The following is a 24,234-nucleotide window of genomic DNA, read 5'->3' as shown; positions in this document are numbered from 1 at the left end:
CATGGCAGGAAAGAATACTGGGGTCAAGCGACCCCAGCAAGATGTTCATCTAACCTCCTCTTAAACACCCCCAGGGTAGGAGCCTGCACCACTTCTCTTGGAAGCTGGTTCCAGACCCTAGCGGCCCTGACTGTGAAGTAGCGCCTCCTGATATCTAACCTAAACCTACCCTCTGCCAGCTTGTGACCGTTATTCCTGGTCACTCCTGGCGCTGCTTGGGGGAACAGTGACTCCCCCAATGCCTGCTGGTCCCTCCTGACTAGTTTATAACAGGCCACAAGATCTCCCCTCAGCCTTCTCTTTTGGAGGCTGAACAGGTTCAGGTCCTGTAGCCTCTCCTCATAGGGCCTGCCCTGCTGTCCCCTGATCATACGAGTGGCCCTTTAATCAGCTTCATAGTTGGTTTCCAATACTGAGCACATGCTGCATTTGGCAGCAGTTTAATGATACACACACCCTCATCTAGCAGCAATCAGCCATACACATGTAACTATTGCAACAGGATTTGCTTCTCTGCAATTGGATTCATTAGTCACCAGCAGGCCTGCAACTGGCATGGACAGTTACCTTCCTAACATCCTTGTCTGCGAAGAACCGTCAAGAAGAGTGATAGATAGTAATGAGGTTTCCTTGTATGTGATTATAAGATGGTTGAAATACATCAATTCTGGATTGTATTCAAGTAAATATGGTAACTGTGATTTTGTTTCTTCAGAAATAGAGACAAGACCTCAGGAAGACTGCTGAATAAAAGAATTGGGGTGAACACCTTTCTTAAGAGTTTTTCTTTTCTTATTGCAGCTTAAAGTTAGTGTAGCAGTAGTTGAAATGAGGATGCAGTTATAGTAGGGTAGGTAGAAAAAGAAGTAGGGATAAGGAATTAACAGAAAAGAGAATGATACCAACATATTGTAAAAGAAGATTAGGGAGTCGGATTTTAAGAATTAATAAAATTACATCTCTTGAGAACCTGGATGGACAAGATTAGGGCTGGTCTCTATTTTGTCTAATTTTAATGTAATCAAATCCATCACTAGTCTCCAAGCACTTTCCATAGAATTAAGTCTTCTGAAAATGCCTTACATAAAAATACATGTTATGACATTTGGTGTAAAGGTCCTATTAAGTCACATATGTTGCCACTTATGAGTCGTAACAAGCCCAAATTCAAGCCAATTAATTATTTTTACCCAACTACACTGTTATGTTTTTCATTTTCACATTCTTTAGGTTTCGTTTCTGGTCCATTACTTCATGACTACCTATGAACTAAAGGGGACAGAATAGAATATTTTGTCAACTGTGTATTAATCAGGTTACTGACATTTTTACTATCTCAGCAAGTAGGAAGGAATACAAGAAGTTCATATTAAATGGGAAGCAGATTAATACACAACATCTGCTAGAATGTCTAACAGCATCAGGTCTGCTTGGGGTACCGTCAGGAGTTGTAACTTGTATGTAAAATAGGCTTATGCATAGGACCATTTGTTTTAATATCCTTTGTCTCTGAATACTTTGTTTCTATTAAAATAAACAATATTACAGTTTTAAAAGGCTGTCTGATCACACTTTTACCACTGATCATAGATTTCCAAAGAGGAAAAACTATATGTACTGAAAACATTTAAAGCTATTGTGTGAATATAGTTGATGCATAGAATACAGTAATCCAGGCCCTGGTCAAAATATGTGAGAATTGTAAAATTTTATCCCAGGAGAAGTAAAGACACAGTCCTGATACCACACCTGAGGGGGCATATACAAGAAACAAGGAAGAGGATGGACTAGAACATTTAGCTAGCTACTTACTATCAAAGATGTTCTAACTGATCATTGAACATTTCTATTAAGTTGGTAAATATAATTAAATATTTCCATAATTAGCCTTAGTATAGCAGTTAGCTCTTCATTAAAACCTGGAGTATATTTTATGAAAAGCCTGAATGCTAAAAGGTCACGATATCACATTTAAATGTCTTTACTCTCAAATCTTTCCATTATTTCTTACACCCTGTCTAACTGCTACTTTATGGATGATCGATCTATTTTATAAAGCCCTGCTGTCATAGTTAATTAATACATATATTCTGTGAATTACAAGATTCTTGCGACTGTATGTGCTTCAGTTTTCCATTTGGTCTTGGTTCATGTTGTTTATTTCAGGGTATAAAGGTTTTCTAGTTGAACCTTGTGCAGCAAATATTCTAGGGTCAGTTTAGACTCATTAGAAAATGACTGTAGGGAGCTATGAGACAATTATTTTACTTTAAGTCTTATAATTTCATAATTTCTGTCTGTCGCGTTAGATTGGTTAGAAGAATGTAATAAGGCTGCCTCCCATGAAAACACTGAGGGCAGACCTGTTTGCTTTCAAAGGACTGTGGTAAAAATTAGAAAAAAAAATGCAGATAGTATAAAATAAGTCATCTGTTCATAGATGGAAAACAGGCAGCACTAACACAAGCAGTGGGCATTTAAAAAAAAATAAACAGTCAATATTTTCTATCAAACTTCATTTTGCTTATAGCAGCGAGTATTTTTTTCTGTCAGACAGTGATGTCCCTATCAATAGCTTACCTATCAATGAGGATTCCAGAGCACATTTTCAATTAAGAAAATAGGAATATAAATGATTAGATATTGTTCTGGGTTCTTCTGTTTCTTGTAAGATGTAAAGTAGTTTGAAGAAAGAACCCATTAATAAGTGAAGGAGCAGCTTGAAGGTGGGTGGACAGGGAGTTTTGTTGATTTTTGTTGTTGTTGTTCTTGATTTTTTTTAAAAATGTTATCTTATTTATTTATTTTTTTGCATGTGGTTGAGCTTATAGGAACAGTTGGGAGAATATCTCTGCAAAGGACCTTCTAGATGTCCACATTCGTTATTCCATCTTCTGTCTAGCTCCTAGGTTAAGGGTTTTCAACCTTTTTCTATGAGAGGGGGGTGGCACACAGCTGGACACAGAGCAGTGGCATCGTGGGGTAGTGGATGGTGGCAGCCACTGTGTAAGCTCCCTGCCTCCCCCCATGTCTGACTGGCTGGGTGGTGCCTGTGCAGCCTACAGAGGTACGCTGCTGCGCCTGCCCCGCCCTCGCTCTGCGCCTGGGAGGTGGCAGGATGGGGTGGTTGGTGGCAGTTCTCCATCCCTGCCCATCCACACATACCCTCTAGTGCCTTCCCAAGTACTCCCAGGGGTATGCATACCCCTGGTCGACAACCCCAGTCCTAGGTGATCCTTCTTGCTTAGTTTTTTTCTTCCCCTGTCACCCATAACTGTCCTGCTTTCCCATTAAATTAACAACCCTACTGCAGATCCTTGTGACTCCCATACAAAAAGAGTCACCAAATTACCAATAACTCACATTCCCTTAAGAATAAAATGGAGTTATTTCAGTAGAACCTAGTGGCCCAGTCAGGTTAGGACCCACCGGGCTAGTGTAATGTTCCCTGATCCATCCAGTGTAAGGAATAGCATTACAAAAGAAAAGCCATAAAAGGATCTTTCCTTAGTACTTGCAATGCTAGCAAGAAAATTTTAATTAATTTTAAAATGTTTGAAGTAAAATTATGCAACTTCAGGCCATGGAGGAGAAGATAGAAATTCTGTCATTTTTAAAAGGCTCTGGCTTTACATCCATTACATAGAATGTTATTAAGGTTAATGACTAGATGAATATAAGTTATCTGTCGGGATATTTATTTGGTGTGCAAATTTTTTATTTAATATGTAGAATTTATCCTAAATGTGGTTTTTGGTTTATTTGTTAGTTATATTAATTGCACAAGAACTTTTATTTTGTTACTTATTTTAAGTAAAGTACTCAACTTATGGGTGTTTGGCAGGTCCATGACAGCCTGTTTGAGGAGTTTAGCTTGCGACTGATCTTGGTTAGTTATTCACTCCAAATAGTAATGGACAAGAGCTTGGAGTATTTCTGCCTGCAAGAGAGATGCTATTGAGAGAACTAAGATAGTCACCATTCCAAGCAGGATTTAGAACAGGAGTGGACAATTATTTGGGTTGGTGGGCCACTTAATGAGTTTTGGTGACCTGTCAAGGCCTACACCTCTCCCTCTCCCCATCCCTTTTTCCCAGGGCTGCAACTAACACAGAAGCCTGAACCTGCCTGCAGCTTTAGTACCTTCTCGTCCTCCACAGTTGGAGTCTACCCACCCCCAGCTTCAGCATGTGCTACCCTCTTCCTCATCCATCACCCTCATCCAGACCCGGCCACATCCACAGCTGCCCAAACACAGCCAGCAGCTTCCAGGTTGGGGCTCCAGACACTCAGGGAAAGTGCAGGATGTGTTACAGCTACAGGCTGTGACCAGTATGGAAGCCTAAACCTGACCACAGCTGTAGCACACCTTGCCCTATACCTGAAGCCCCAACCTAGAAGCTGCTAGCTGTGTTTGGGCAGCTGCAGGTTGATGTTTCTGCTTCCACACTGGTCACAGTCCCAGCCAGAGAGAGAGAGAGAGAACACCCAGCATGCTGGAAGCAGCCCTGGATGCCAAGCATCACATAGCTGCCAGAGTCGCCACCCACCTATTGGCTGGATCCATTCACGTGGCAAGTGTCTAGCCATGGGCTGGATACAGTTAGTTGGCAGGCCAGATTTTTGTTCCTCCCTGATTTAGAAGTTCTGGAAATAGTGCTATTGGCATTCCTCAAGTAAAGGGAAGGTCAAAGTAATTTAAAGCCTTTGGAAAATTCAGAGGGTTTTTTAAAGCAATTTAGAGTGTTACAAAGAAAGAAGAAATGAATAATGTTTTTATTTTTGTTTAGAAATTTTAGCAGCAAACTTCAAGTGATTGAGCTAGTATCTGGTTTTTTACACCTATGAATAGATTCGATTTACATAGATAAACATCATTTACATAGATAAACAACATTTTGACTGGAGGAGAAAATAGTAGGAAAAATAACCTTGCTGCTTCAGCTTACTGAGTAAACTACAGTATATACTGATTATTTTCACTTTTCATTTTTCCATATAGGACTTTTCTTTTTGTTCGAGATGGAAACCCCAATAAACGAAATGTGCACAATGAGACATCTATGCACTTACTGTGTATGGGCCCTCAAATCATGATAGCCGAAGGGGCACTCCATCCTCGCTTGACACGACCCTCAGAAGATGACTTCAGAAGAGCAGATTGTCTGCAGATGATCCTAAAATGGAAAGGAGCAAAGCTTGATGAAGGAGAATATGAAAGAGCAGGCATTGATGCTGTTGATAACAAAAAAAATACGCCTTTGCACTATGCTGCTGCCTCAGGGATGAAAACCTGTGTAGAGGTAAAACTTGATATCAGCGTACAGACTTGTAGTTATGTTAATACATATGTGCTTGCTACAACTGTAACATTTTAATACAAAATTTGAGTTACAAAGATAAGGAAAATGTCCATATTATGTTGAACAGAATGGTACTCTCCATTCCTGGGAGCCTTTGAAGCAGCAAGGCAAATCTTGCAGTGCCTCTGCCCAGCAGAGGAGCTGGACAGGGCAGCACTGCACCAAACAGTGTATCTGGGGGATGGTGAGTAAGTGGGGTAAGCAAAATGTGGTTACCCTGTGCCAGGCCATCAGTGAGCTCTCTTTGCCACTGGGAAGGGCATATCCCTAATTTACATCTCCTTTTCTCCCACACTCAGTGGAAAACCCAAGAAGACCATGATATTGGTATAACATTGACACTGAGAGCAGTCCCATTAATGATCTTACTCCAACCAAGGCAGCTCTTCTGGCACTAAAGTTTGCCTTTGAGGATCCACCTTTACCCTTTCACTGGCATCTGTAACATCACCAGAACTGTATCTGGTGACATTACCATATACTAATGCATCATTACCTGAACCTTGGAATGTTCCCCCCCTGTTGCAGGGGAGACATGCAAATCACAGTGGCAATTAGGGGCACTCGCCTGCTTCAGCTGCTCGTATGCTACCCTGTATTTTAGCCATCACTACCACTTCTCTTGCTTAGGGAAGAACATAGGTGAAAGGATAAATTTATTACGTTACAGGGGTGTAGGTTGTAGCTGTGTTGGTCTAAGGACATAGGCAGACAAGGTTCTTTGGGTGAATCTGTTGTCTTTTGTTAGACCAACTTAAATAGCTGGAAAAAAATGTTAAGCAAGCTTTCAGATTCAAAAACCCTTTGTCATGCTGAGGACGTTTCAGCAGTTGGTGTGTGCTCTTCCAGGATGGAATGAAAAGTAAAGAAGCCAGAGGGTGGGCTGGTATGCATGCAAGACAGGTAGTCAGTGGAGATGTAGATTAAGGTGTCAATGGGTGAGAGACAGGTTGGGTGAGGAGGAGAGAAGGGGGATGAATAGTGGAGAGGTACTTGGGGAATCAGATGTCAGGCAAGTTATAAATCCAATGTCTATATTTAGTCCATGATTTTTAGTATCCAGGAGTTTGATGAAGAGGAGTTCATAGGTTCATCTCTGGGAAGTGTTTTGTAAGTTTCCTTTGAGGATCAGGACTGAGAGATTGGAGAGAGTGGTTTTCTTGTGAGAAATGTGTCCTCATAGGTAATTGGGTATTTCTGTCTTTGATAGATTTCCGGTGTGCATTCATCCTGGTGCGCAGTTGTTATTTGGTCTCTCCTACGTATTTTCCATCAGGGCATTTGGTACATTTGAAGAGATATATTACATTTCTGGAGGTGCAGGACACAGGACCCCATCTCCAAATTTTTGAATCTGTGGGGAACTGGACTGGTTGAATGCCACAGCCCTGTGGGTTGGGTTCTGCATACAGCCTGGAGGTTGAGCCCTAGGGCTGTGCAAAATTTCGGCAGCCTCCGGGTACTGTGGGGCAGTGTGGGGGGCAGCAGGGATGACTCCCCACCCCTGGCGCCCGCATGGCAGCTGCCCCATGACGCGGGTGCAGCGTGTCTTGGCCGGCGCTATGCGCTGTCTGACAGCTGGGGTGGCTCCACCTGTCAGAGCTCAGCACCACAGCTCCAGCTCCCCACTCCCCACACTGTGCAGGGGGGCTCTGCCGTGAGCCTTCAGAGGCCCTGATCACCGCTGTTGCAGCCAGTGAGTGCTGGGCTTTTTTCTTTATTTTAAAGTGCCAGGAGGCTGGGGCTGGGCAGAGCAGCCATGGGGGCTTCTCCTGCGGCTCCCCACACCTGGAGAGAGGCAGGAGCAGCCAGAGGAGCTGCAGGAGAACCTGTAGCTGCCCAGCTTTGACTGCCTCTCCTCAGCCGATCTGAATCGGCACCAAAACGGCATTGAAACTCAGAAACAGATTTGGCCAAATCAAAACAGAACAGTGATCCAAAAAACCAAAATGAATAACCTCCAAAACGACCAATCCGAAATCAAAATGAAACATAGCTGTTTCACCCCTGGCTGTCTGTCATGTGGCCCTCGATGGCTTGCCAAAACTCATTAAGCAGCTCTCCACCCAAAATAATTGCCCACCCCTGCCCTAGGCGTTGACGCTTACAGAGTACTTCTTAGAGTGTTGGTCTAGCAGCCTTTCAGGAGAGGTATGGGAGGGAGGGGCACAAGACAATCGGCCAAAGAACCAATGCACACGTATCCATAGGTTACAAAGCCTGCTCTGGCATGAAACGTCAAGTCATCCTTCTGAAGCTCCAGGAGACCGCTCACAGAATACTCCATCAACCATCTTATGCTTAAAATGGCTTTCCTGGTAGGCATCATCTTGGTCATATTCCCAGGGCATACTTCTCAGCGCTCATACCAGAACTTCTGTCCCTCATTTTGTAAGGACAAATAGAACTGAAATCTGCAGAGTTCATCACTGAGGTGGTGTCTTGAGTTTCACATTAAAAAAAAGATTATCTTGCATGTGTTCTTCTCAAAGCCACGTTTCACATATGAAGAGACAGAAACCTGCTCACTCTGAATATATCCCGTGTGTGGTACTGCATATGGTACTCCGTGTACAAAACGATCAACTTCATTGTGTTATTTCCACAAAATATATATTCAGTTTGCCGTAGGTATGAGACCTGTCTTTGGTATTGCCTTTGTGTGTGAACATATGGTTTAAAAGTGAAGATCCTGAAATCTCAGTCACAATCATGGTTAGCAGACAAATATTTGCATCACATAGTTTGTCAGATAAGCAGCCTGATATTATGGGTCAGTAGAAAATAGGCACGGTGTTCTCACTAGATCATTCTAGTTTTATTTATTTATGTGTGTGTATGTGTGTGTGTGTATATATGTATGCGCCAATGAAATTTTTTGTAGTTGTGAGCAGTAAAAATTTGTTTTTTTAAAAAAAGTTTGTCATTTTTTGGTTTGATTATTGTTTGTAGTTTGTCATTCACCGATAAGTGCATGCCCATAAGCAGTTCAGCTCATACTATAAGTGGCTTGTACACTTGGGAACAGTTTGGCTTCTAATGGACACCTATGGTCTCTTTCAACATGAAATACCATTTTAGGTATAGGAAAGGGGTGTGTGTGGTACCTGGCACCCATTACACTTAAGATCTGATTAACAGTTAATCGGGTCTTAAGTTGTGACCCAGCCACACGTTCAGTCAATTCATGGCACAGGAAAATGAGGAATAAGCCACAAAATGATTTCACAAAAAAATGTATGATAATCTTATGGCTGGTTCTTTTTGCACCAGTAATTGAACATGTGACCAGAAGCACCCCTGTGGCTGGGAGCCCGACCAGCTGATCTGATGTGCTCCCAGCCATAGTAGCTTGCTACTTAGTGGTGCACCTGCACTAGCTGTAAGGTGCAATGGAATCTGATCTACAGTCATGTGGCACAGCAAGAGTGGATAGTACATCAGATCCCATCGTGCCTTTATCTGCATAATTGACGGGACTAAGTGTGTGTAATACAAATATAGAGGAATCTGATCATTAGGGTTTCTTCTGTTAGCATACAATTCTTACCTTAGAAACGGAATGCTGCAGAGGCAAAGATGGCAGAGTAAATAAGAAAATAAAGAGAAGAGATATGGAATAAAATTGACAATGTTGGGAATAATTAATGCTTTTATTTAAACTATCATCTGTTGTTAGCTACTGAAAAGATTTCCAAAACCTACTTTTATATAATTTTCATTAGCTGCTTTGCAGTGAGGCAAAGTGTGGGAACAATAGTTTTATAGACTATTTCTACAAGAGGTGGATTGCATTGAAAAGAAAATAAATTTATCCCAAATTTACTTAAAATGACATCTTACGGATTCTAGTGTGTTCTTACTGTTTTAACAGTTCACAAGTGATGCACCAGTTTAGTTTAGTCTGAATTTAAAGCAGCTAAAGAGAACCAAAAATATAATTTAAAAGAAGATTTTTTTTTTTTTAGTCATTGTCCTTGCAGTCCCAAGCAGTCATTTGTGTGATTACCGTCTGGTAAGAATGTAAAGTGGGACATGCTTATAGTAATTTTGGGGCTGGGATACTAAGCATTTAAAAATCAGTTTCTATTCTGTTATTACACATTTATAAGTCATATTCTATTCTGTCACATGCATGCTATTGCTATTACTGCTACCAAAGTCACTGGCCTGTGCTGTTCCATATTATTGTAACTATTCTCATCTGACCTGTCCATGGAAATGTTCAAGACAAGTAGTGTTTGGGATTTTTTGTCACGTATAAAAGTTTGGTTCCATGTTGAAGTAGTTTAATAGGGGAGATAATGTAGTTGGGAAGTATAAGACTTGCTGCTTTGGAGAGCTGGTGGGATCTTCTGATGCTTTTGGAGGGAAGGTTATAAGGAAAAAACACAGTTCTTATTTAAGAATGGCAACGAGGAGCATAGACAGATGGGAGAGCTAAAACTAGGGTGGAGCAGGACAGGGTAAAAGTGAATCGTTCTTAGCATTCTTGGAATTCTCAAAACAAATATCAGAGTTCTTCAGGTGTTAATGTTTTAAAAATATTTTATCATTTTGATGTTGATCAATTTTTCGTTGGAATTTGATTTGTTACATGGACACTTGTTGAAAAGCTAAGTTTGTAAATTCGCAACTGTGTTGGGATTATTTACAAATGGTAATAGCATGATTTCTTGCTAATTTAAAAATAAATTCCAAGAAAGCTGGCTAACTAGGACAAACATTGTATCCAGCTGTCAGACAAGATTGGAATATTTTATTTAAACATTTACAAAAACAAACTTTCTGTAATCGCTTTGCAATTTTGCAAGCTGCTTTTTGTACCTTTTACGTATTAGTACATATTTGATTCCTATTTATTAAACATATTTAGAATCAGTAATTAATACTTCTTTACTTTGCTTTTTCACTTTCAGCTTCTAGTAAAACATGGTGGAGATTTGTTTGCGGAAAATGAAAATAAAGATACTCCCTGTGACTGTGCAGAGAAGCAGCACCACAAAGAGTTGGCCCTCAACCTGGAATCTCGAATGGTATTCTCACGAGATCCTGAAGCTGAAAGCATTGAAGCTGAATATGCTGCTTTAGACAAAAGAGAGGTGAAGCAAAATTTTTGAATTACAAAAATACTTTATGGTTTTATAAATGTCTCATTGTGGAAAGTACTTCATGACAGAGGCCTTGAATTAAGAAAACACATTTGCTTAATTTTGGGCACATCTCTAAATTTATTTACTTCAGTGGAACTACTCATGTGCCTAACAATACTGTGAAAGAGTAGTAGCAATTCTGTTGTTAAAGCTGGAAAGAACCTTTTATTCAAAATATTTACAAGTGCTCTACATACACAGATAAACTCGATTGTTTTCAAAGAAACTGTGCATCATCAAGGCCAGGAGTAGATTTAGTGATGACAATTTTGGATTATTTTGGCCAGAACCTTGGGGGATACAGCCTCCCTGAAAGATCAACTTTTAAAATGTTAAATTTCCTATGATAGCATTCTAACCAAGGATAGGGGAAATCAGAATCTGAAGTGGAACTCCCTCTCTCTCAATTAGTGAATATTACCAAGAAGTAGCTAAACCATGCAGCATTTCAAAAGGTATTAACATTTATTTCAGGTTTTGCAAACCAAATTGTGTACTGAAACAGGATAGCAACAGAGATTGCTCTTTTCAGTTGTTTTAGGTTTCAGGCATTTTCAGGTGTGTGTCCACTCCTTGTTCACACCGGTGTATATTGTGTGTCTGATCCCTAAAGATTTGTCTACATGGCATTATGTTTTAACTGATGGCACAAGGCCAAAGTGTTTAAGTTATTTCAAGTCCACTTTTAAAAGTGCCCTTAAATGTGTGTGTGCTCTCATTCAAAAAAAGTTGCTTCAACCTAATTGAATTTAATCGTTCTCTTAAGATTTTACTACAATTGAAAGATAGTCGGTTAAGATAAGAGTAAAAAAAAATATTATAGCTGTTTCTCAAAATAATTACATATGTGGACAGTCTTATTCCAGAAAAAGAGTGCCTTATTCCATTTTAGCTTAATCCAATTTTCTGACCAGTTATTCCATAGTTTCATAGTTCCTAGGGTCAGAAGGGACGTGAGTAGATCATCTAGTCCGACCCCCTGCCATGGCAGGAAATAATACTGGGGTCAAACGACCCCAGCAAGATGTTCATCCAACCGCCTCTTAAAAACCCCCAGGGTAGGAGCTAGCACCACTTCTCTTGGAAGTTGGTTCCAGATCCTAACCGCCCTGACCATGAAGTAGCGCTTCCTGATATCTAGCTAAGGATCTAATCCATCCTGATTTGACACCAAGAGTTATGTATACAGGATTTAATGTGTTTGCATTTGTAAGCATTAATTTCACACATTTAGTTGGTTATTCTTAACTTTCTTGAGTGACCCCATGAAGAAAAGTCCAAAGTGCTCTAAACTGTACAAGTAGAATCAGAAAGTATAAATGTTAGGTAAGAGATACTGGTGCAAACTTGGAGTAACTTGGTCAAGAGATTTATACAGAGTCCTCTGCTTCTCAAATTGCCTTATTTTAATAAGGCTCCTTATCTCACTGCAGAGAGTAAACAATTAAATGAAGGCAGAGCTGCAAGGTAGGAACACCTTAACTGTGTTAAGGCATTTTTTCTAAGTGCTGTAAAATTCAGTGTTTGAGTCAGATCAACTTAGAATTTGCTATATCATTTGAGAACCAAGTATAATCCAGTTTTGGGAGTAAATGTGAGATAATTTGGTCTCAAAATGACCAGCGCCCCCAAATGACATGCTTTTTTTGGATATGTTTAAAAAATGTGTATATTTAGGCAGACTGCCTTAGAAATAAATTTCATAGACATTAGAGCTGAAGGGACCTTGCAAGATCATTGGGTCCAGCCCCAAGGGGGCAGAAAGTCAGCTAGGGTCAAAGGATCCCAGCAAGATAGGCATCCAAATGTTTCTTGAAAGTGTCCAGAGTAGGTGCTTGCACCATCTCTGGGGAGAGTCTATTCTAGGCCCTGGGGACTCAGACAGTAAAGAAGTTTTTCCTTTTGTGTAGCCTAAAATGGTCTTCCAGGAGTTTATGACCGTTGGACCTTGTCTTCCCTTGGGGTGCCCTGGTAAACAGACATTCTCCCTTTTGGACTTATAGGCTGCCACCAAGTCACCCCTGAGCCTGCGCTTCTGCAGGCTGAAGAGTCCCATGGCTCTCAGCCTCTCTTCGTAAGGCCCGTTCTCTTGCCCTCTGATCTTGTGCGTGGCTCTCCTCTGGACTCTTTCAGGATTCTCTACATCCTTTCTGAATTGCCGAGCCCAGAAATGGATGTGGCCTTACTAAGGCTGAGTACAGCGGGGGGATGACATCCTGGGTCTTGCTGGAGATGCATCAGTAGATGCAAGCCAGAGTTTTGTTTGCTGTGCTGGCTGCAGCATCACATTGGTGGCTCATGTTCATCTTGTGGTCAGTCATGACCCCCAAATCTCTTTTGGTCGTGGTGCCTAGTAAGTGTAGCACTGCCCAGCCTGTAAGTGTGAATAGCTGCATCATACCATGGTCCAGGACAAGTGTAAATTTAAGGTAATTAATCAGAGTTCTCTTTGGCCTAATTTTTCATGATCAAAATGCTTATGTACATGTAGAGTCCACTTAGCCGGAAAATGGTTTGTTAGGAGTAAGACCAGGGTAAAGGCCTTTGGGGAAACGGGATCATTTGGGCTGAAATATTTCCCTAATTACTCTTCAGTGTTATAAAATGTATTGACGTGAACAGATAGTCTTGAAAATAGTTATGCCCCATTAGAGACCAGGGTATATTTGTGCCTTGAAGCTTTAGGGTTATTTAGCCAAAACATTCCCAAAATAAAATCCTTCCTTCAAATGATTTGCTTTTCTAAGCATTCCAGGATCAAGAATGCAGCACAGAAACTGGATGGACTCATGAAAACGGGAATTCTGGGTTTGTGTTGTAGGCACTCTGCTGAAATGATGATAGGAAGTTAAGAAGGGACATGCTTATTGAATACCATAATCACTTTTCTCTGAGACAGGAGGACCTTAAGAATAAACAGCTCTTCTTTGCCTGTTGTAGCATGCACAGCACTTGGGCCAGGGAAACATGGTTGTAAGCACTGCTCAGGAATTTTTCAGTGAGATGTCCCACTGAAAAACTGTGAAGCCAGGCTATTTTTCAGGACATGTTAAAAAAAAATATGTAAAAAGTAGCTCAAAAAAGCTGAAACATTTCTTTTTGAGATTTTCTGATTGTAAAAATTTTCATTTCCCAGTTTGAAATACTGAATGTGGTCAAAATTAGAGTATGTTAAATTTACCTGAATGCAGTGTTTGATGGACTGAAGCCATATGTTTGCTGGTCTCCAAAAAAAAATCAAAGAATTGCCTTTCTGTTTAGAGTCAGGATTTTTGTTTTAAATCCCTTCTGTTTTCCTGAAATGGAAAAAAACATTTCCATTACCAACTCCTAGCTCTGCTCAGTAAGTTATAGGTTCGTGTAATTAACATAGGTGTGGGTTGTGGATATATAGGTATGGGCAGATAAATGAGTTTCCAGGGTTAAAAAGGGATATGGATGTAGTCTACATTAGCTAATCCATGGTAACTGCTTGTGTGTATACTCTTACCACATGGCAGTTAAAACCTTAAACTATAGTAACTTAACCTATAAAAGAGTTGTGATCCAAATGAACATGTGTTCATACCCTCTCTGATTTGACTCTTGTGAATAGTTTTTAAGTATGTGGGCTTTTACAGACTGAACCTAAGATTATGTGCAATATCACCAGGTAAGTAGTGAATCAAGGGGATCCTCTTACCCTATCAGTCCTATCAGTTGTAGTACCTCCAGGTAACAGCTTGAGGATCAGGAAAGCTACATGTACAGCAATCCCCTTTCTCCCACAACTGCCCCTCAGTTATACTCCCCAACTACTCCCACTTTCTTTATATATATAAAAAAAAGTGGGAAGTGAATAGGCACAAAACTTGGTAAAAGTGGAGTTAGGATGTTCAGCATCACCTTCTGTTTCTCATGCCCTCCTGGAACATGAGCTTTTAATTGGCAAAACAGAAAACAAACCAGCACTTTTATAGATACAGCTCAGCTGATGTTCAGTCTTGAACCAGCTCCAGCGCAGTCCAGAGGCTAGGACTCATAATCAGCTGATTTTTGTTCTTAACCCTGGCACTGCACCTGTGCCTGTAACTGATTCTGGTGTGGTCCCAGGGCTGGGGCCAACAATCTGCTGATTGCCTGTCCCAGCCCCAGTACTGCACAGGAGTCTAGAACTGGCTCATTTGTTACTACCCACCATGTGTTCAATTTAAAACATGATGGAAACCAGCCACAAATATTGCACATATTTTGTGGAATATTTTTGTGACTGGTTTCCTATTCTATTGCTCTATTAATTACTTAAATGTCTGCAAGGCTTATTATTTACAGTGTGATTAATAGGGTAATCGTGTCTTAATTGTAATGTATGCCAGTATGACCAGAATGTTTCTGTAAAAAAAAAAAAATGCTAAGGGCATGCCTGTGCTGTTTCAGCATTGTGCCAGGAAGTGCTGTAGTGATGCATACTGTGGCCATCGCATGCAAGTAAATAGAAATAATGTAGCTGCCTTAATGCAGTTACTGGGTATCTAACATTAAGCTCACTCGCTCCCACTCTCTCCTGTCACATTGTGCCTTGCTCCAGTGCTCTCTGGCACAGCTCTGAGGCAGTACAGGTGTGCCTATGACATAAAACTTAATGAACAAACCCTTAAAAATTACTTTATCATTGTGGATGGTTACAAATATGTCTAATGTAGCTTAATTTAAATAGTTTAACAGAAAGCAGGTTAGGGGAAAATTCCAAAAAAAATCATTTGCCTCACTTTTGTATTTAACCTACAATAAAAAGTGAGGCAACATAGCCTATAAATATAATGTATAGGAAAATAAAATAATGTTTATTTCTTAAAACATATTGAAGTTAAGCCAGCAGTAACCCAAATAATACAAATTTCTATTGATTTTTTTTTAATGACTTTTTTATTGATCCTAGTAGTTTCACCTTCACAGTTTTCTGGTTCATTACTTATTAGTAAAAGAGAAGCTGGTTTATCTTTGTCTTGTAGCCCTGAAAGGTAAAGGGCACCTTTATTTCAGCCTCATCCTGCACTGTATGGAGTATATTATAGGAACACTTTGGAATGAGCAGTAATTCCAAGGAGATCATTCAGAACAGTTTTAGGTCTATACTGGGCGTAGAGAGAAATATAAATCACACTAACAAAGTTATAATTTTTTCAGTCTTTTTACATTTATATTACTACATATTATATAAATTTGCCAATCAGTAGAGTGTAGGTATACAAATGGAAAACATTGATAGCTGATATTAATGTTTTACATTTGACTGAATCCTTACAATTCCTAATGAATGCTGAACAGCAAGCACTGTAAGTCTAACTATTGTATCCTCATTGTTCATATTTAAGAAAATGAGAAAGATGATGTTGCCCTCTCAAAATAGACATGCTAGTCCCTGTCATATATAATGGCTTATTAAGTAGTAGTAGTACACACATGCACTATCAAATCATTTTTTGAAAATATACAGTTTCAATGTACAAGGAAGAAAATAACTATATAAAATATAGTCTTAACTCTTAACCATACAACAAAGTTATGTTGTATTATATCATTAACAGTACATTAAAACAAAAAATATAAAATACTTTTATCTTGTACTGAAGTGCTGACATGTAATTAAACATTTCAACATGGTTGTAATTGGTGAATAATAGTATTTTAATAACCTTGTAACCATTTGATAGTCTCAAAATGTTAGTAATAAATGAGATGTGTGGGGTGTATGTAAAAGCCAGAAGCTATAGTAAATATGATGAGAATTGAGGTTTGTAATGAAAAACTTGTCTGCATGGACTGAAGTAGTGACTAAAACCATCATATAGTTAGAAGGTGTTAAACAGAAAGCTTTTCACTACAAATGTTGATCTTTCTCTTAAAGCTAGGAGAGTTCTGGGACTTTTTCCCAAAGCCCCTTATGCTCAATGGAAATTTGTCATGAACATCATTTGTTTTGACTAACAAACTGTGCATGGATCTAAAATGGCAGAAAAATGTGTATAATATTACTTTGTGATACTGCACCTCTTTTTACAGTTAAAGACTGTACCATCTTGCGGTAGTGATCAGATTGAAGGGTTTCTCATTGTATATATCTTTCATTCTGGCATTTCCAGACTTCTGACTGCTTAATTCTGCCACCTTAATATTATTCTTTGGTAACTTTTTCTTTGGAATAGTGTAGTATTTTGTGAGCAAAGTATCTGTCAAAACACATTCATATGGATATTTTCCACACTATGTAAAAGATAAAATTCTTAAAACCCAAGAATCTCAACATCCCTGCTGTCTTGAGGGAAATGTTCCAATGGAAATAATATAATAGTTTATTACTCAAGGGAAATAACTGCCAGTATTTAACATAAAACCAACCAATTAAAAATAATTTGGTGCAAATCTTCAGTTTAAGTTGGAATGTTATCTCTTGTACATACGTTTTTGTTGCGGTTCTATTAAGAAAAATATACTTCTCTTATGGATTCTTTTTTTTCTAAGTGATGACTGTTGTGCTCATGAAACAATGTATATTTTTAATTATTTTTTAAAGTACCATTCAAATCAAGTCCAGAAGTTTGTCATTGCTTCAGGATTTTTTTAAAGCATATCCAATCAAACATAATCACTAGAGGACCCAGCTGTTTGTATCTCTTTATATCTAAAATGGATTTTATAAATTATCTATTTCATAAGTAGGTCAGTCAAATTCTCAAGTATGCTATAAAGTAAATGACCCATTTTTACTTTAGCAGAGACCAATAAGGATACAATTATCCTTAGCTATAACATGGGTATCTATCTACAGAAAGCTAATAGGAACCTTCCTCAAACTTGAGCTTCCTAGATAAAGGCCAAGGACATCATTCACCATAGCTGGTTACAGAGGCTTCAAGGATAGCTCCCTCCAATCCTTTGCAGAAATGACCAGAAGCATATATCTGACCGTAGTCCCACTGCCCTTTTTCAAACTAGTCTGGGAAATTGTCTGGGTACAAAAAGCAGGGCAGGCTGTATTATCCATAGGTATTTATGTTACTGATTGGGCAGACTTTTTTGTTGATTATTTCTGGAGTCTATTATTTATCTTAATATAATGTATTTTTGAGAATTTATTGCGGATGTGCAGAGAGGGGTGAACGCTTTTTTACTGAACTTGGTATAAATGTAAATAAAAACTATTGAAAAACTTAGCATATCACCTTCCCCATCCCTTCTGTTGTCAGCATGAAAGTATAAGACTTTGTGTAGACTTAATTTAGATTGCAGTCTCCTTTGTACAGTGTCTAGCACCGTGGAGTCCTGGTATTTGGCTAAGGCTTCGTGTGAAAGAATAACACAAGTAATAAATAATGATGACTCATCTGAACAGTGAATCAGAGCTCTGTGTCCTTCCTGCTCTGTATAATAAGATTATGCTACCATTTTCAGCCAGCCAGTTCCTACTCATGCCTGAATTCATTTCATACCCCTAGTCTCCAGTGGCATGTGTCTTTTAAACAGTCTTCTGTACTTAAAACAACCAAGGCACACCATATAACATTCCTCTCGTTTTCCCTTTTCTGCCTCATTCAGGCTCTCCATCTGCATCAATGGAAAATGTATTTATACCATCACCATGTATTTCCTTTCTTGTTTTCAGAAGTGAGATTGCAGAGTTTAAGGACATAGTTCCAATGTCTTTGTCATATAAACTGGATCTTGTAACCTGACCCCATTAACACTATAATAGGAAATGCTACTTTGAGACCACAGGAAAACAACTGACTCTTCTCCGTGGTAAAGTCTGGAGCCACTTTGGCCTAAGGCGGTGGCGCTTATCCTCTGGTCCACAGGCCACATCCAGCCTGTAGAACCACATCATCTGGCCTGGAGTGCAGTATTAGTTGCCATTCCCCTGCTGCCTAATTTCTGGAACCTTGGGGAACCCCATGAGCTGGATAACTTGTCCCCATGTGCTAGATCTCACTTGGCATGCAGTTGGGTCTGGTCAGAGCACAAGGTCTCTCTGTGGCTGATCCAGACATGCAAGCATTTTGAATTTTTTGTGCCAGAATTCTAATGGTTAATTAATGAGTAGAATCATTCTTTTTGGAGAAATTAACTTCCTTTTCTTCAGCCATATCATGTGTTCCAGGCAAGTTTGATAAGGCTACATGTGCAATACAGGGACTGCTGTTGCTGCATACATGGCAGCAATGCCACAAGTAGCCAGGCCTCTTCATGTGGACAGAGGTCTGCCAAAAGTGACCATCTGCCTGAAAGAGTTGCATCACATTAGGGATTTGCCAGCGGAGATGCATACTTTTCACTCTTCTAGCCTGTGTTATGCTGCTGGCAGAACTTTGTAATGTAAGCAATGGCTAATTTTGGAGATATTTTAAGGGGGTCACTGCTAATAGGTCAGTTAATAATTTAATACAGAGCCTCCAAACCTAACAAGCAAGCTCTTGAAATACCTTCTTCTGGCTTTGGGGAGGGGCAGGGGTTGGGGTTTTTTGGGGGGCTTTTGGGGGGGGTTGGGAGGGTTTAAACCTGTGAAATTTGATGTAAATTACAGTATGCTCATAGACTTTGGAATAGTTGTCAATTTGCACAGCATAGAGTCAGACTAAAGTGTTTTACCGCATCTTATCCACTCAAAAAGGCATTCCCTTTACCTGAGGGTTGAGGTCATTGTTAGGTAGCTAAAGTGCTCATATTATCATTACCTCTTTAATTCCAAATAGTGGTTACCTGAAAATCTGCTCGTGCTGTAAACTAACTCTTCTTCCTCCTTCTTTCCAAAGCCATATGAGGGACTAAGACTTCAGGATCTGCGAAGGCTAAAGGATATGCTGATAGTAGAATCTGCTGACATGCTTCAAGCCCCACTGTTTACTGCAGAAGCTCTACTTCGAGCACATGGTAATCAAAACTTTTGAAACATTCATCCAGTTTTTTAAATTAATTTAATAAAAGTGGTGTACATGAGGGTGTTTTCTCCTTTTCTTAGGCATAATAAAAAGACAGAAAAATGAATTGTTAACATAACCCTCAAGAAATATTACCATATATATCTGAATATAAAACAACTCTGAATGTAAGATGACCCCCCCCAGTAATTAATTTCTGCACACAGAAAATATATAAGTTTGTTATAATTTTCCATGTATGGAGACTAATTATTGGAGGATCATCCTAAATTTGTCCCCCCCCCACTACTGCAGGTGGTGGCAGAAGAGGTGATGGGAGGGGCAATAATGGTGCAGGTTGGGGGAGGCAGTAATGGAGCAGGTAGTGGGGGCAGCTAATAGGGGGCAGGCAGTGTGGAGGTGGTGGCGCAGACAGAGAGGCAGGCAGGCACCTTGCCCACTGCTACCTGCCATCTTCCACCACCTTGCCCCCCATATTATGCCTGTTACTGCATAGCCTCAGGTTGCACTAATTTCCCCCTTCCCGTGTTACCCCTCCACCCTTCTCCATACCGCTTCTTCCACCCACAGCCTCAGGTCCCCAACTCCCGTTCTTCCCATCCCCCTCCCCCAAGATCTCCCCCCCACATCTGTGTCTCAACCTCACTCCCCTTTACTTTTGCTTGGCATCAGCAGGCTCCGTCCCTGCTGCAGCCCAGGGATGGAGCATAGCTCCAGCCAAGCACTGAGCAGTGGCACAAAGCCAGCACTGCTGTTCCAGCCCAGTCCTGTAACAGCAGCCTCATTCTTTGTAACTACTCTAGAAGGTCATTCCCATTTATTTTGTGAAACTAATATCTGCTACTAAAAACCAGAGTGTATGGATAAAAGCTGGCACTATTATCTCTTACAGTAAAACTAGCAATTTGTTCTAATAATTTTATATGAATTTGGGTAATTAAAAGTTACTTCCCAAAAAATTTCTCCTTGTCTCCAAAGCTACCATTTATGATTTGGTGTAGTGGGACAGGGACTTGTGGACAGCCAGTCAGTTTCCTTTTCTCCTTTGTATACCCACATAAGAGAAACAATGACCTACCAGTCGGTGTTCTATCTGGTGTGAGTTGCCAGTTACCAGCAGCAGCCAGGTGCAGATGCTTTAGAGCATGAATGTCCAACTTGTTTGGCCATGCAGACTGAATGCAGACCCCGGGACTTCTTGCTGCCTAAATCCTGAGTGTGGGTATTGGCAGCAGTATTCATAGATTCATAGACACTAGGGCTGGAAGGGACCTCGGAAAATTGAGTCCAGCCCCCTACCCCAGGGGCAGGAAGTCATCAGGGATCATAGGATCCCAGCAAGATAAAATTCCAGATTTCTCTTGAAGGCATTCAGAGTAGGTGCTTGAACCCCCTCTGGCGGCAGTCTATTCCAAACCTTGGGGGCTCAGACAGTAAAGAAATTCTTCCTTATGTCCAGCCTGAAACGGTCATGGAGGAGTTTGTGATTGTTCAACCTTGTCATCTCTTGGGTGCTCTTGTGATCAGACGTTCCCCCAGATCCTGGTGAGCACCCCTGACAAACTTACAGGTGGCCACCAGATCACCCCATAGCCTGCACATTTCCAGGCTGAAGAGTCCCATGACTCTCAGCCTCTCATCATAAGGTCTGTTTTCCTGACCTTTGATCATGCGCATGGCTCTCCTCTGGACTTTCTCAAGCTTCTCCACAACCTTTTGAATTGTGCAGCCCAAAATTGGATGCAGTACTCCAGCTGCGGCCTCACCAAGGCTGAGTACAATGGGAGAATGATGTCCTGGGATTTGCTTGAGAAGCATCTATGGATGCAAGCCAGTGTTTTACTTGCTTTACTAGCAGCAGCATCACATTGAAGGCTTGTGGTCAGTCGTCACCCTCCAAGTCCCTTTCGTCCATATTGCTAACCAGTATTAATCCCTATGGATTTCAGCATCACTGTTTCAGCATCCTCAGGAACACAGAAGTTAGTCTCTGCTGCTCAGCTCCCCTTCCCCCTTCCCTCCTCTTTTCTCCTGCAATATTACTTGCCAGGGGTAACAAAAACTTGATTTTGGTAGTAGCTAGGTTATGGGGAAGTCAGCAGCAGTGTGTTCACAGCCACACTGTAACAGCAGCTCTGGCAATGTGGGGATTAATGTGGCTGGAGCAGCAGCTTTGGCAGCTACAGGAACAAGCCCCTTAGGCTGAATCTGGCCCGTAAGGTTGGGAGGTCCAGCCTGTGAGAAGCTGCCTTCATGGGACAGATTGACCCTGCAGGCTGTATTTTTAACATCTGCTTTGGAGGAAAATGCACTGGGGAAAAATATGAATTTAACAGGTAAAAATTGTTGTTTTGTGTAAAAACAATTCAGCATGGAAAAGTAAGGCATACAACAGCTAACTCCCACAACAGCTTACATTTCTCTTGCATTTTTATAAGGATGGCTATACTCATTATTCAGATGTATATATTATCTGAATAAAATAAAATATCTGAATAATGAGTATTGCCAGCCTTATAAAAAAACACAAGGATTATATACAAGGTTGTCTGTGTGTGTGTGTATATGATCCTTAATTAAAATATGCTAAGACCACTGTGTGCTCTTATGGTTTAACTTTTGATGAAAGCCCAGCCACTAATGACACTAGTTGTCATTCACATAGATAGGAGGGTTTGCATCTAAAGATCATACTGCTAGAGTGAAACTTCAGGTTCTGATTCAGCAAAACATTTAATCACTTGAAAGGTCCCTTTACAGCTAGATTATTAATATGGTTAAAGTAAAGCAAGCTTTTGTGTGTGTTGCTGGATTGGGCCATGGTTATTTTTAACACTGTTGTTTTTGTGGGGTTTTTGCATAACAGCAAGAGTGAGAGAAAGTGTAATAAAGAAATGTGATTTTAAAACCACAACATTTGGCAGACTGTCTCATGAGTAGGCGTAGAACCTGTAGCTATTTTTAACTGTTTAAATTTTGACTACCTTTCTAGTTGTGTCATTTTAATTGAGAAGTGTACCAGATACTTGTGTCAGTGTATTTAAATTACAACCTAATCAAATCCAGCTGATAAATATGGCATGATTTATGTGTGTGCGTATATATCTGTGTGTGTATATGTATATATGTGTGCATGTATGTATACATAAAAGTGCATGCATTCTGTATTTATATGTATGATATTTGTGGTAGATATGTATGATATATATGATCTATACAAATAATGTGTGTGCATTTTTTTAATTAAATGATTTGCTTTGTGTCCTATATAGTATTACTTTGTAAGAGGAATACAATATTGGATCTTCAAAAATATTATAACTAGCCAAAGAGCTAGGCAAATTCTGTAACCTGTCCAGACACGCTGAAGGACAAAATTATGGCAGTGCTATGTTTTACAGTACATGATATCAGACTGAATTCTAAAGCGATGAGGTTGAAATAAACTGTACAGAAATGTCTGCTAGCATCTAGTGAGCTGTACTTGAGATTTGAGAAGGAATCAGTCTAAGTTGCAAAGGTCATTCTCTTGATGTTGCCTTAGTGATGTAGCCGTAACGTAATGTAACTCACTGCTACGTAGGGAGAGGCATAGATATAATTTGAAAAGTAGGCTGTTTTGCCTTTAGCTGTGTTAATTATAAACTAGAAAGTATTCATCCAAGCAAAACTAAAGCTGAAAAATGTGTTTTAAATAAAATAAGAAAATGAAAAATTGATATGATTGTGTAACAGAATTAAATGAATAACTGATGAATCCATTCAGCTTTAAATATGATTACAAAAATTAAGAGATGAAGTAGGAGCAACTCTGGTTATTGTAGTACTGCCAGATTTTAATGTTTTGTGGTTAACCTTGCAGGAGAAACATACGTATATAAAATAAGATTATGTGAAATAAGCATTCCACACACTAGGTATTTTTCACAAATGTTAATATAATTTATTTTACTCACTGTTTTTAATTGTTTTTAGCTTTAAGTTAAAATCTGATCATATGACAAACTTTGTTTTCCTTTATTACACAAGAACATTAATTTGTTAGCCCTAAGTTCCCACATGAGAGCTGGGGTTGTGTTTTTGTTCATTTTTCACAACAGAGCTCAGGCATTTTCAGAAAATAGCGCTTCATATATTGTGGCAAATAAGAAAAGATTCATTGACTTTTTGACCCTAACAATTTACGTACTATCTTTTTTAAAGTGTTTTTTCCTGAATGAAAGGCAAAGTCAAGCTACTCTCACTTATAGTGCATCTCATGATTCTAAAAGGAATTGATTTCAGGATGAAAAAGATGTAGTTCAGCTAATGTTGTATCACCTTACATTTTGCTGCAGCTCATGGTTTACTAAAGAGAAGAGTGGAATCCACTGAGCAAGAGGTTGGCACTGTATGGCCCTGTGGGCTGAATATAACCCACAAAACCATTGGATCCAGCCTGCAGACATAGTGCTTTGACAGGCTTTGGTGGCAGGGGGCTTTGGCTCTAGGTGCTCAATCCACAATACCAAGGGGACAAGTGCTGGTTGCAGGTGGGTTCTAAAACCCATGTGCCCATCTGCCTCTGACCCGGAGTAGGTCATTACGGCCTGCAGCTGAAAAAAGTTACCTACCCCTTCACTAAGCCACAGGTCTTTGCCACTGACTCCTGATTTAAAAGGCATTACAGCTGTCAGAGTAGAAGATTTCTTGCAGCAGTTAACATTATCTCAAGGTCAACAAATTCCCTTGAAAAGATTATATATTCCGGATAATTTGTAAAACGGCATCCTTTATTCTAGTAACAGGAGTGCGAAATGTCTG

At 39.9% G+C, this 24,234-nt stretch overlaps 1 protein-coding gene across 5 annotated transcripts in view; it reads left to right on the top strand.

The window, feature by feature from the left end:
• ANKIB1 (ankyrin repeat and IBR domain containing 1) overlaps positions 1-24,234 on the top strand; it is a 145,453-nt gene that overhangs the window by 76,876 nt on the left and 44,343 nt on the right. For all 5 annotated transcript variants that reach the window (XM_090047059.1, XM_090047060.1, XM_090047056.1 and 2 more), the window contains 3 exons: positions 5,003-5,303; positions 10,283-10,465; positions 19,306-19,423. In XM_090047059.1, the coding sequence (XP_089903185.1) occupies positions 5,003-5,303; positions 10,283-10,465; positions 19,306-19,423 (602 nt within the window). The remainder of the gene's footprint in view (positions 1-5,002; positions 5,304-10,282; positions 10,466-19,305; positions 19,424-24,234) is intronic.

This window comes from Crocodylus siamensis, chromosome 5 (genome assembly GCF_052110815.1).
Source record: "Crocodylus siamensis isolate JL-2025a chromosome 5, ASM5211081v1, whole genome shotgun sequence".
Taxonomy (NCBI): Eukaryota; Metazoa; Chordata; order Crocodylia; family Crocodylidae; genus Crocodylus; species Crocodylus siamensis.
Note: the sequence above shows the minus strand (reverse complement) of the source record. Positions and strands in the feature narration are given on the sequence as shown.